At 44.0% G+C, this 13,647-nt stretch overlaps 1 protein-coding gene across 1 annotated transcript in view; it reads right to left on the reverse strand.

The window, feature by feature from the left end:
- The window catches only part of LOC147727391 (coiled-coil domain-containing protein 171-like), a 1,936,181-nt gene that overhangs the window by 1,797,141 nt on the left and 125,393 nt on the right, over positions 1-13,647 (reverse strand). The window contains exon 2 of the mRNA XM_086963620.1: positions 1,212-1,358. Coding sequence (XP_086819746.1) covers positions 1,212-1,358 — 147 coding nt within the window. The remainder of the gene's footprint in view (positions 1-1,211; positions 1,359-13,647) is intronic.

The raw sequence follows: 13,647 nt of genomic DNA on the forward strand, positions 1-13,647 counted from the left end.
TGATTGTTTATGTGCAGGAAGGGACACCTTCCTGCACATAAGCAATCCTTCCCTGCAATGTAGTCACCCTTGCACTATGGCGCAAGGATGTCTGTGTTGGCGCTAGGAAGCTATTTTTAGCGCCAGCACTGTGAAAAAGACAGGGGTGTGCCGTATTGCTGCAAATAGAGTACATCCCTGCATTTTGAAAATGGCAGAGCGCAGTGCTGTGATATTTGCCACCGCACTGCGCACCGCCATTTCCTTGTAAATATGCCCTAGTATTTAATTCTAATACATTTGTGGCCATATCCTTGTGGTGGATTTGCATCTACCCACATTATTAAAAACCTGTCTCACAAAAGGAAATGTCCATGACCCTTTAATAGGTCCATCATCCCATTATCCTGGCATTCCCACACCAACCCATGCACCTGGGTGTTATAGCTCTGGTATGCTGCTGCACCTGGTCTATTTAGCCCTAAGTCTTTTTGGTAGTACTCATCATGCAACCTAGAGAATGTTTATTTACAGACTACACGAAACCAGAGAAGAAGAGAGTTTGAAAGCATCAGTCAACGGTTTCCTGTGGTCCATACAAACATATGTTTAATTCCTCTTCCAATCCCTTTTCTTCCTCATGTGCCTTTATAACACTATGACTTCTTAGGACTGCCCATCATGTGCTAGTGATAGTCACCAAATGTCATTCCAACCTTTTCAAGGATGACCAACAGAAGGCATCGATGTCAACATTTGCCATTTATATTCACCTCAACACCTGGGCTGTCTGGGGTAGTCTGAGCGACAGAGAGGGGGGAATGGCTCGTTAGTAGTTTTGTAGAGATAAAGGTAGTGGGGAGAGTATAGGGCCAGGATGGCGTGTGGGTGCCCATAATATCATGGACATATGGAATTTGTTACACTAGTTATGCCTAAATGGTCGAAAGGGGTGCCCCAAAATATGTCTCTGCCAGGGGACACACAATTCCTTTCTTTAAGATGTTTTAAACAGATTGGAAAACAATTGTGTACAAAGTCCCTTTGGGACAGGGCATGGCACACACCGTGCAACCAGTTTATCTCAAAAACCAAGGAGAAAATGACAAATTTACCCAGAAAGTGACACACAAAAAGTATGTTACTCTTTAAAGAATGTCAGAACAATACAAAAACGGGGAAAGTCACGCTGAAATCATTTATCTCAACAAATACTAAGGAATGTCACCTACCTCGAGCTCTTGTTTTACTTTCTCCTCTCTATCAGCGGTGCGGGCGGTCTCATCTTTTTGATTTCGCAAAGTATCCTGAACTGCATTTCGTTCTTTTTCTAACTCTTCCAGTTTTTTATGCATCTTTTGTAAATCTCTGTTTTTCATCTGAAAGTCAAATTACTGCTTTAATATCGTAACGTTATTATGTTGGTCGGCAGTTAGCTGTGACACCATGAAGGCAACTCCTGGGATGTACATACCAAAAGCGCTTCGACGCCTCGTCAGGGGTAGTAAGCGCTATATAAATGCAATTACTTTTACAATGACAAAAGTCAATTAACTAAACCTGTAAATAGATGCTTTATCATTGTCCGATGTTAGACTCTAGCTCCATACTCCTCAAAGTAAAACAATGGGCCTTTTCAAAAACTTTAAATGGGCGCAAGGCTAAGAAAAACACTTAATGTGCAGGCTACCAACAGGTTGCACTTAACTTATAATAGGACCAGAAAACAGAACTACTCAGGCCTTTGGGTTTTATCTTGGTGATGACCTTCTATTCAGGTCTCAAGGCTTTATGATCAGGACAGAAAAACGGATATAGTTACATAGAAAAAGTCCTTTGAAACCTGGAGCATTATTTTCGTTGTTCCTCGCACAAAACAGCAAATGGCCCCACTTTAGACACATAACAATGTCAACAAGGGCAGACAAAACCAGTATGTTTTGATTTTGCAGTGCACATACATAATTATACATCATCCATGCACAACCTGAAATCGATGACAAATGTGTGTACATATTCAGAGAAACCAACACGCAAAGCCATGAATGCACGCAGGGATCAATCACATAAAAACCTTCATGCACATACAAATCAACATACTTATAGACACCAACTAGCACAGTCCACCAGATTTACTGCTACACACGCACACAGATATAGAGGCACCCATGCATAAGGATTATTGTACGTAGTAGTTTAAGAAAATAGACAACTTAAAGGTAACCATGCAAGCTTTGCCCCTGAAAACGGACATACCATATGGATTCTCATGCTTACAACCAATGGCGGCTGCCGCAATACTGAAAGGTGGGGTCGGAAAGGGGGAATATATATATTTTTTTAACTTACCTTAGTATGTGGCCGCCTCAGTCCTCTTCTCTGGGTCTACTTGAGTCCCAGCACGTACTGTTGTACCGGCTCCCCAACCAACCAGGATTGGACTGAGTGGCGAGGTTTGCCACTCAGGCAGTGCATATGCGCCTGTCACATTTCTCCAACCCGACTGTGCAACCCAGCTGGGTATGAGAAACCTAACTGAGCATGTCTGTTTGGCTGGCCTAAGATGCCCGGCCAAACAGACATGCGCACTTACAGTGCACCTACCATTCCTCCCTGCTATGCCTGGCCCGCCCCTCCCTACTCTGTTGGCATTGACTCAGTCAGTCAGCTGTGTCGTTAGATCGCTGACTGGCTGACCAATGGGGCGATGCTACACTATCATTACGGAGGAGCAGCTCCTGCTTACCACTACAAAATCTGGATGTCCAGGTACTTACAAGCAATTTTACCCCAAAAACATTTGGGAAGGTTTAATAACCTAAACCTGTATTTTTAAAGTGTGTATTCACCCGAAGGCGCTGAATAACAGATGTTTATTGTTACCCAACTTAACAGTACTAATTTTATCATACTCAGAAGGATGAAAGGCTGATTCGGCCCCCGGATTTGGAACCTGTGACCATGTGGTCAAACACAGGCCCCTTCAGTGAACATATTAGTCCACTATGCCACCAGACCCAGCTTTTAGAGCTAGAATTTACCCAAAGAATGTATTTGATATCGTACCAAGGGACACATTTACCGAAAAAGATAGCAAAACAGAATTGCAACCAAATTTGCTTCAATGTGTTGCAGTAGTGGAAAAGAGCATTGCAGAGCAATTCCCACTAAGATATGACGCTTGTGCTGTCTTCCCCAGGCTATTTAGTGCCACCCATACACCTTCGCACCAGGGGACAATGATGGGTGTGTGATATCCAGCATATGTTTCGTACTGGAAGGGTACCATTCGAGTACAAAATACTATGACCAGAAAAATGTAAAACTTTTCACAGTTGGATGTGTGCGCTACAGGGCATCGCAGATGCAATGTGGGAAACATTAGTAGAAAGTAAAACATTTTTCATACTTAACACCTGCCTCAGCGGAGTTTTACTTTTTCACTTAAATCCCTTGTACCATTGTTAGTAACAGATTTGCGTTAAAAACCATGGGCCTCATTTATGAAAAGTGACGCATCGCTGCGTGAAAACAGCGATGCGTCACTTTTCACTGCGCACTCCTTGCGACACCAATGATGCGTCATATTTAATGTATGACGCATCATGTCGCAAGGACTTACAGATACGTCAGTATTTCTGACGCATCTGTAAGCGCAAAAGTGACGCATTGCTGGAGTGTGTCACAAAAGTGACGCATCTCCAGCAATGCGTCCTTTCACATGGAGAAAGCCCCATGTGAAAGGGCTTGCGTCAGTCTTACGCCTGCTGTGAGGCAGGCGCAAGATTTTGACGCAACAGCATCCTAAAAGTGACGCAGTGAAATCTCATAGATTTCACTGCGTCACTGTTACGAGGCTTTTTGCGGGGGAACGCCCCCTCTGCATACATTATACCTGACGCAGGTATAATGTGGCGCAGGGGTTTAGAAAGTGACGCATCTACCTAGATGCGTCACTTTTTAAATATGGCGCAACAAGGCGCATGTTTTACGCCGCAGATGCGTCACAAAAAGTGACGCATCCGCAGCGCAAAAGTGACGCAAGGCCTCATAAATGAGGCCCCATGGATGGCAGTATGGGAGTCCATGGCATGCCCCTTCACACAAAGCAGGCCAAAGCACTAAAGACACTACTTTAGGACTACTTTCCTGCACTGGAAAGTCAATACTTTATCAACACTTTGCACCAGTTTGTGTCACTTTGTCCGACTTTGCACTTCGTAAGGTGTTGCTAAATAACTACAACATAATTCTGATATGTGCGGCAACAGGAGTAACCGCACATAGCATAATTTATCGGTAATGAGGGACAAGGTCTTTAGCCCATCTATAATGAAAATAAATTGGGGGGATAAATAGGTATGTGTCATATCCATTCAAAGGCTTGGCACCTCCTTAGCCGATGAAACACTTCAATCTATATGCCAATGCAGTTACTGGAGTATACAAATTAGTATTATAAGCAAAAAAGGTCTTAAGGGACAGGATAGTAGGGATCGTTGCGCTGTATTAAGTGTGCCTGCCACCTAACTTACTAGGCCCGGACTGGATGTAGCGGGCACTGGGTGTTTTGCCAGTGGGCTGGAGGGTGGGGGCTAGTTTTTGATCATTCGAGGCTGCTTTTGTTACTGGGGGCCGGTGTTGTAGCAGTGCTGCAATTTCGGCACCTTATTTAAAAAAAGAGGCATCAGTGCTTCTCACTCTCACTAGTACACACCTCAACCTCCCATAACCCTCCCCCGCGCCGCTCTAGCTGTATTGCCAGGGCTGGTTTGTGTTCCCAGTCCGGTGTTGTGTAATATCTGGTATCCCCCTGGTATCGTGTATCCCCTGCGCTTCGGCCGTCTTCGGAGAATGAACTCAGCCCGGGCAGGATCAGACAGAAGCAGTTGATCTCTGCTCGGGCTGAGTGCAGGGATACACGATATCATGGGACACCAGACCGAGCACACGCTACAAATTAGTTTACGTTTCGTTTCTCAGCTGCACAAGAGACAGGAAGCAAATCTAAAGTAGTTCAAAGAACGAACGTTTAAACAAATGAAAAATAAATGCATAGTGAAAGAATGGAATGGTTATTTTTCAACCACATCGTAACTAGTACAAAGAAGGAAAGGAATGAACGCACGGAGTCGGGGGTAAAGAATGTTCTTTTTTATTTTTGAAGCAAATCGTAATTGGTACAAATAAGGAAACGTGAAATTAATAAAAAATTAAATAAATGCACGCACGGAGTGGGAGTGAAAGAATGGATTTTTTTAAAGCAAATCGCAAGTAGGACTAAGAAGGAAACGTGAAATAAATGAAAATTAAACATATGCACGAAGTCAAAGTGAAAGAATGGAATTTTTTCTTCTTCAAAGAGATGGAATGACATTGTAAATTAAAACATGAGGCAAGAGAATGATAGAGCAGCAGTAGCGGCTCCTGGAGGGAATGCTGCCTGACAGTGATGCAGGGCGGGGGAGGGGCAGGGTGAGGGGTAGTAAACTCCGGATTATGGGAGAACGGAGGTAAGTATACAAATAAATGAATAAAACAAATTTCATTGTGTGCGCTGCATCGCATTGGTCGATGCAGCACGCGCAACAAAATTTGTTTTATTTATTTGTATACTTACCTCCATTCGGCCATAATCCGGAGTTTACTGTCCTCCACTGTGGCCCTCTCCCGCCCTGCATCACCGCCCAGCATCATTCCTTTCAGGAGCTGCTACTGCAGAGAAGGGACGATAGCTTGCAAGGTTTTAGATTGCTGTGTGTGACATTCATATAATTTCAGTGTAATTATGTGTGATATTTCAACAAATATGAGTTACACTTTCTGGCAAGCAAAGTCAAGTAATAAAGATGATGGAAGCATATAAATATCAGAAATTACACCCATTTCACCAAAGAGAAACACTAAGACGTTCTTAAAATTACTGCAAAGCACCAGATATGGAAGAGTACTAACCTAGAACTCGCGAACCAACCCGAAAGACAAGGGCATTGGCAAGGCTCAGGATATTGAGGCACACCCTTTACAGTCAGCCAGGAAGCTGTTTATTTCAAAGACAGTACAGTTCAATCAATCCGAATAAAAATGATAACTGAGGAGTTTGGCTGAGTGGTGTCAGCCCCGGTTAGCACGCCACTACCTGTCCAATCCCGCAGTACCAGATCACACCAGCAGGCTCCAGCTGTCACAGAGCTACTAAAAACACCAGGCTAATAAGTGACAAAGCTGCTGGCCATGCTGAAAGTCTGACCAGAATCATTACTGCTGCCCCTCATTACAACAACCAGGTATCAAGTTGTCGATGCTAGGGGCCAGACTCACTTCGCTAGGCAGGCGCCAACAGACTGAGGCCCTGGGGAGGCCGCATCCATCCTGGTGACTGCTTCCTAGGGCTCACCATCCAGCTTGTTTAAGTGTAAGCTACACTCACCTGTGGCAGCCTAGTGTGCAGAGGGTGTACCCGGACAGTTCTTTGTGGAAGGGAAGAATGGAAGCGGGGACGCCGGGTGCAGGGGGGGTGAGTGTATGGGTTTCTCTGGTGTTTTTGGAGGGTGTGGGGAAAATATTCTAGTTGCAGACAGGTGTCTCATGCAGGGTCCCTTACTCCCTGTGGTGCTGCAGATCACTGCCGTTTATCTGCTGTGAGGCGCCGGTGGGCATGATGCCATTTGTGGGGTTAGGTGCTAAGTGCAGACCCTTTCATCCCTGTGGCTCACATTACTTGCTGAGTGCATGAGTAAAATTCCTAACTTGTTCTCCTGGCCTGCTCTGTGAGAATTCAAGACCAAACCGACCAGGAAAGCTAGTACTGGAGCGAGATTAAGTTTCAAGTTGGGGGCATGGGTTCCCTTACCTGCTGCCGGTGTAGTCTCAGCCTCTCCCTCCTGGGTGCTGCTGTCTTCAGAGTGCTGCAGTCGTGCTCCTCCAGGACTCAAGTTGATGACTCCTTGCCTGCTGCACCACGGCAAGCATTCTGAGATGAGGCTGCCTGGCTGCAATTAAGTGCTGCCTGCTAGAGACCACCAATCCCGCAGCTGTCTAGACTGGGATGGGACCGGCCATCGGTCACAAGCCTGTCACATTAGTCAATGACTGCCGCATAGCCCCCTTGCACCAAGCCAGTCCGTCAATGTATAAAGAGAGCAAGTCTCTTGATAGAAGCTGTTGGCCATAATTTTAACACTGACTGTGAAGTGCCATCACGTGACGAGTCTCACAGTGAGTCACACGGTTAACCTGAATGGATTACCGGAGTCGAGGGGAAGTCTATAAACTTTGTTACATTGTAGCCTCTGCTCTCGCCTGCCTAAGCCAGCCTAGTCACGAGCTGAGCCAGCCGCCCAAAGCCAGCACAAGCAGCGCGGACCGCGCACTGCAACCTGGATTTCGGCTTCTAAAAGTGAACTAATAGCACTCTGGCTTGATACTGAGGTGCTACAAATGCATGACATTCAATTTCAGTGCGGCGATGGGTATCACCACTCTGAAATGTGTTAGTCTAACGTCTGATGCGTGGTACTTGGTAGAGCTGAGGGAAACAATGGTAGAGATTTAAAAACCTAAAAGGGTAAAACACTTCAATATGGAATAATGTTAAAGTGTGAGGGCTAGAAAAAATGTAATGGGAAAAAGCAGAAGAGGAAAATGGAGAAATAAAAAATGTCAGATTATATACAATAAACAATTTACAAAACTGTTTTCAAAACATATAACTGACACTGTAAGTACAACAACAGTGACAGTCCGTCCCTTGCCATGTTCTGGCATATAAACAGGCAGTACTAAAATTAAAACAGTTGACTGCCAGAACATCAAAGGCTATCAGAACTTGAAGAAAGGTGAAGGAAGGCACTCATGGACCTGAAAGAGAATACTACACTTGTCATCAAACCAGCTGACAAAGGCGGCGCAATCGTTATCATGGATAAAAACATGGATCACGAAGAATGTATCAGATTGCTACCAGATGAAAACAGCTATGAAGTTCACTGGATTGACCCTACTCCAGTGCTTAATTTGTGCCGGTGCTTCCCGGGGCTCAGCACCGGCACTTATTTCACAGGGCCAGGACTATTCATTTCTTCACCAGTAAGTCCTGCGCAAAGCCAGTCTCAAGACCCAGTGAGCCACGAGAACAGGATCCTTGCTGGTACGTGAGCAGGCTTTTGTGTGACTGGGTTCAGGCTCACGCAGCAGCCTGCTGGCATCCTCCGCCAAGAGCCACACGAGTCGTACCTATGTCATAACCTCATCATCTTCTCCTTCCTAAATGCCCCCACCCAGTACTAGACTTGCTCGTGCCCTGCCGGGTACCGTTGCTCGTCACCGCTGAGTGCTGTGTCCACTACCTGTGACTTCCTGTCCCATGCTTCCGCCACCCTAACTTGGGACTTCTGAGACTGACCGACTCAGCACCGCTTCAAGAGCGGTGAGTGTAGACCCTGTTGCCCCACAATCTCCTATACATTAGGTTAATGGTTGGGATTCAGTGGTACACCTGACAGGCCGGGCAGTGTTCCTCATGGGGGCTTAGTCTTGGCTACTCAATGACCGATTAGATCATGGCATCGCGAGGTGGAGCTAAGCTGAAGAGGCACAACTTTTCTTATCTGCATAGCTCATGTATCTTCCCAGGTGCAGACACGGAAAGACAATCCTCTGCTTTCTATGAAATTGTTTCTGACTCTCAACCATGGAAATCGAGAAAAGAAAACACACTTTTTCTCCACTTCTGCGCTGGACTGTAACTAAGCAAGCAGTGGAGCCGGCATCCAGTAGCAGGGAGGCAGCTCTGCTTTAATTTCAGCAGCAGCACCTAAAGAGAAATAAGGGATGCACATGAAAGAAAAAAAAATCTGTGTTCTCCCCATCACCACACCGTTTGTGGCCAAGGAGAGAGATACCGATGGCCTTATTGCCTGTTTCGCTTAGTAGAAAATAAATGCAGTTAAATTACCTTTCTCTCCCTATGGGCCAATGTCTGCGGTTCTGGCACATAATTGCGGTGGCGTGCGATAAACAGCCGTTATTGTATGTTAGAACAAAAATAATTAGGAGGTAAGTAACAGTATGTAAGTAACTGTCAGTTGACCAAACACTTACTTTTGAAGCAAGTCTTTCAAGTTGCAAGCTGGTTTGGGATAAACACCAGAGTTAAGAGTTGTTTTTCTTGATAATAAGAGATGCAAAATTATAACGGAAACAGTGGAAGGGTTGGCTACTAAAACACAGGCATCAGATGGGACATCAGTATGTGACCTGGAAGGCATGACAGACATTGTTTAAGAAAAAAAAATGTAGGATGTTACGCAGAAATGTCTGCATTTTGGGCACATCCTCTCTGCTGCCACAATGACCAGAGTCAGTACAGGCGATCGCCATGATCCAAGGTGGTAGTAAATGTCTCATACACTGTACAGACAAGCAGATTCAACTATTGGAAAACAACATGTCTTGGGAAATGGGTGACATATTGCCAGTCCACTGCACCATCAAAGCTTTTGGTATGATGTATGCCCCCTCAAAGTAGAGAAAAACGGCAACCCTCAAGAAAAATTTTCTTTGCAATCCTTTTCGTTGTCATTTTTTCATATAGATTGTTTTAACTGATTGTTAAAAATAACTGTTCCTGGAGAATTCACACTGTTAATACAATTATTTCAGTGCATATTAAAAAAGCTTCAGTCTGTTTTTAGAAACATCACTGTGAGTGATATTTTAGGAGCGTTAATGCAGTTTTAGTGTATGTACTGTAGATTCATTATTTCTGATTAAAAATTTTGAAAGCTATTCTAGGATCCACCATTTTTAAGTAGAACTTTGTGTGCGCAAGCGTGCTTGCAAGTCAGTCTATGCCTGCGTGTGCACGCTTGTAAGTCAATCTTTGACTGTGCGTGCGGTGAGTGTGAGTATGAGGCATCTGACTGTATCACAACTTTCTGCAGTGCTGGCAACTGGTGTTTCTAAGCAAATATTTTAGCCCCGGCACTTAATGTTTTACACATTAAGCACTGCCCTACTCCAAAACTTGTGAACAGAATCAGAACCTTGGTGGATGAGGACCTGTTGAATGATTTGATAATCAAACATGAGGCTGGGTTTCTGGTGGGTGATAATCCCTGCACCCTGATTCTATACTCTCCCCAAAATCCACCAAAAAATGGATGCCCCCTACTAGGAAGTCCTATAGTGTGGGTTAATTTCTTGTACCTCTTTCACAATTCTGCGATTGGTTTTTTAGCCCTATCGTACAGTAGTCTGCATCATACCTAAGATTCTAAAGATATCCTGTGCCTATTTAGAGACCCCCAGACCAACCTAGCTGAAGATCTTTTCATTGCCATGGATATCGAGGCATTATACACCAGTATACCTCAGAGACGCACATTGAGCGTGGTAGAACACATTCTCCTGGAAAGAGACTGGGAGTTCATGACACCCAGACATTTCATCTTGGAGTGCCCAGAATTGGCTCTCATGGAAAACTTCTACGAATATGAAGACACAATATACCATCAGATCAGAGACACTTCCATGGAATGCACTTTTGCTCCGAGCATGACGTGCCTCTATGTACACCAATTCGAAGTGGACCACATATTCCATCAAGACAACCCATTTGCAGCACAATTGAAAGTATGGAGACAATATAACCGGCAACTAAGATGAAGCAGAGGACTTTGAGAGATGGATAAATACTAGAGATGAGCATCTGAAATTCACACATGTAATCAGCAAGGAGGGAGCCATTTTTCTGGGACCTAGCTATCAGCATGACAGCAGAAGGGATCCAGATGAATGTTCACAACAAGAGCACAGACAAAAACAGTTTACTGCTTTTTGAGAGCTTCCACCCCCGGTCACTGTGACAAAATTTGCCAGTAGGTCAATTACTCAGTATCCGGAGGAATTGCTCTAGTATGGAAACCTATGAGGAACAGGACGAGACTCTGGAGAAGAAGTTGATTGAACGACACTACCCTAGAAAGATGATCCGAAGAAGAAGAAAAACAAGAAAAGAAGATGAATGAAAAAGTAGTATGCGTCACCACATACACCCCAATATCGAATAAAGTACAAAACATTGTACATAAACATTGCCATATCCTTAATGGGGCAAGAAAACAGTGCCCCCCCCCAACTATTTGCTTTCAGACGTAACAGGAGAATCCATGATGAACTTGTTCACACTAAGGCACCACCTGCAAGGATTTGAGCTAAACCACACTATGGGGCAACCAATGACCAGTTGGACACTACCCATGCAGAGGATGTGTGGCATGCCCATTTACCACCACAACCAAAATGGTGGATATAAATACGATCCATCCATGGATATTAAAAACCTTTAGCGAGAATCTTATTTATTTGCTCACATTCCCCTACAATCTGATGTGTGTGGGCATGACAACCAGAAAAATCAAAGTCTGCATTAACGAACACAGGAGCACCATTAGATGCAAAAAAAACTGATACAAAGTTGACAAGGCATTGCTTGGAACACAATCACAAGGACACAGATCGGAAATGGGTGGTAGTTGAGGTCATAAAAAGAACAGGCCCTAATATCCAGAGGATCCTCCACACGAGAGAACAATGGTGGGTCTAACGCCTTCATACATGGGACACAGGACTGAATGATGAGATACCGTGGCTCCAGATTGGAAATTAATACAACCTCAATGAGAATAATTTTGCTGTAGATCTTGGCGCACAGACAATATCCTACCTGTCTGCGTCCAGTGTGGGCATCACTATATTTAAGAAATAGCCTCACCCTTTCCATCCTTTACCCAAACCATTAATAGCACCTGTAAAAATAGTCAATAATCGTGAAGGAGCATGAACACTACAGGTTCTTTGACCATTTCACCTCATTCTGCCTGTACTCCTCCACACCCGCACTAAGCAATTACTATGAATCTGTTATTACATCACACATTACCATGATGTGTGAAAGTTCACAATGCCTTGTGCTCAAAATCCACCCCTCTGGCTTTCATTATTACTTTCTTAAATGTGTGAATCGATGGTACCCATGTACAGTCTATTTGGGGAACGCCTGCGAATTTGAGCACAGATTGCACACCATCGCTAGACCCATACAAAGTATTTCTGTTCTTTAGAATTTTTAACCCACCCTGCATTTGTGGTCTTGAGTGCAAAAGAGGGGCAGTACCATAAAGGCAAACAGTGGCTGAACAGCCTGATGCAGCACGTAGACGCAGCACTCAGGCAGAATCAGGCGGTTTCCCTGTGACACCGGGAACCATTAATGTCGAGCTCAGCGACAATGGTGTATTGAGTGTCATATATATACATGGGTGAATCAAACTTATGTACAAATTTTCATGAAAGAGTAGGTTAAAAATGAATGAAGAAACCAATATCTCTGGTAGTTTGCACAGTTGCTTGTTAATATAGAACTTGTCACTGAGCACGTTTTTTCACTATACTATATGGCACCCCAATCTTGTATTGAATTGTTGACAGCCTTATAACAAAAATGCATTTCAATACTGCTTTATTGAACAATAAGTACATTTTGTGTTCACAATGCAAATTTGTGTTTTTTGTGTTCCAACTTTATTTGCTATACAGTAATGTTGCAAGCTCAAATGAATGTTTCCTGATCAAGCTCATAGTTGTGAAGCAATTGTACTTTCCCGACAGAACCATTGTAGCTTTTCACACTTGTTATTTACAGCTCTGTAAATGGTAAACACTTGCAAGCACTGTAAAAAAAGCCAGGTTCTTATTTGATGATAAGACCAACATGTACCCCTATTAGGTAATCTGCTTTAGGTACTATCTGTCCTCTTCTATTTGCAAAATCAAACATAGAAAAAATGTTTTTTTTCTCACATGGCTATTGGGCAATGGTGCAGAAAACAGATGGTGAGTCAGAATGGTAACAGAAAGCACATTTGAGAAGAGGTGGGAAATCTGACAACAGACTTAGCCGAAAGCCACATCACTACTACTGCAGACAGATCCCAGCCATAGTGGAGGGCATGCTATGGAGTTGGGCCTCAGCGTAAAATGGGTCTCATCTTCCAGAGTCAGTTTCAAGAACAAGGCAAGAGAAGGCCGCTGCCTTAAGTCTAGAGGAGCAGATGACCATCAGCATTATCGTAAAACTAGCAAAGAGTACAGGGGGTGAAGTGGCGCAAAATGTCACTTTGCCAAGTGTAGCAAAAATCCATGCACCAGCCCCGGTTAGCTTTCTTTGGTACCCACTGTTTCCGTTGGAGAATGTTTGAAGGGGAGAGAGGACTGCAAAGCCCTTGAAGGTGAACTACTTATTGCTTCTTAAATGATGGGGTGCGGTTTCATAACAGAACACACATTTTCCAACAACTCTGTGCTATAACTTGGAGAAACAAGGCATCATGGCGTTAATAGTTACAGCTCTGACACGACGTACAGAATCACTTCTTTACAAGCTGTTTATTCTCACAAGCAAGTGAGGCACAGAGTGTCCTCTGTCTAAATCTCTTGAGTAACATTTCTATTTGTCTTTTGTGCTTCCAGTCACTGGTCTTCCAGGTGTAAACATAAGACCACATTGGTAGAACCACCCACGTGACTTACAATCGCCGCCTGTCAAAAAGAAAGTAAACCTAACTGCAATAATGCCCGCTTGAGCAGAATCATACCAAATGCACG

This window comes from Lissotriton vulgaris, chromosome 3_1 (assembly GCF_964263255.1).
Source record: "Lissotriton vulgaris chromosome 3_1, aLisVul1.2, whole genome shotgun sequence".
Lineage (NCBI taxonomy): Eukaryota > Metazoa > Chordata > Amphibia > Caudata > Salamandridae > Lissotriton > Lissotriton vulgaris.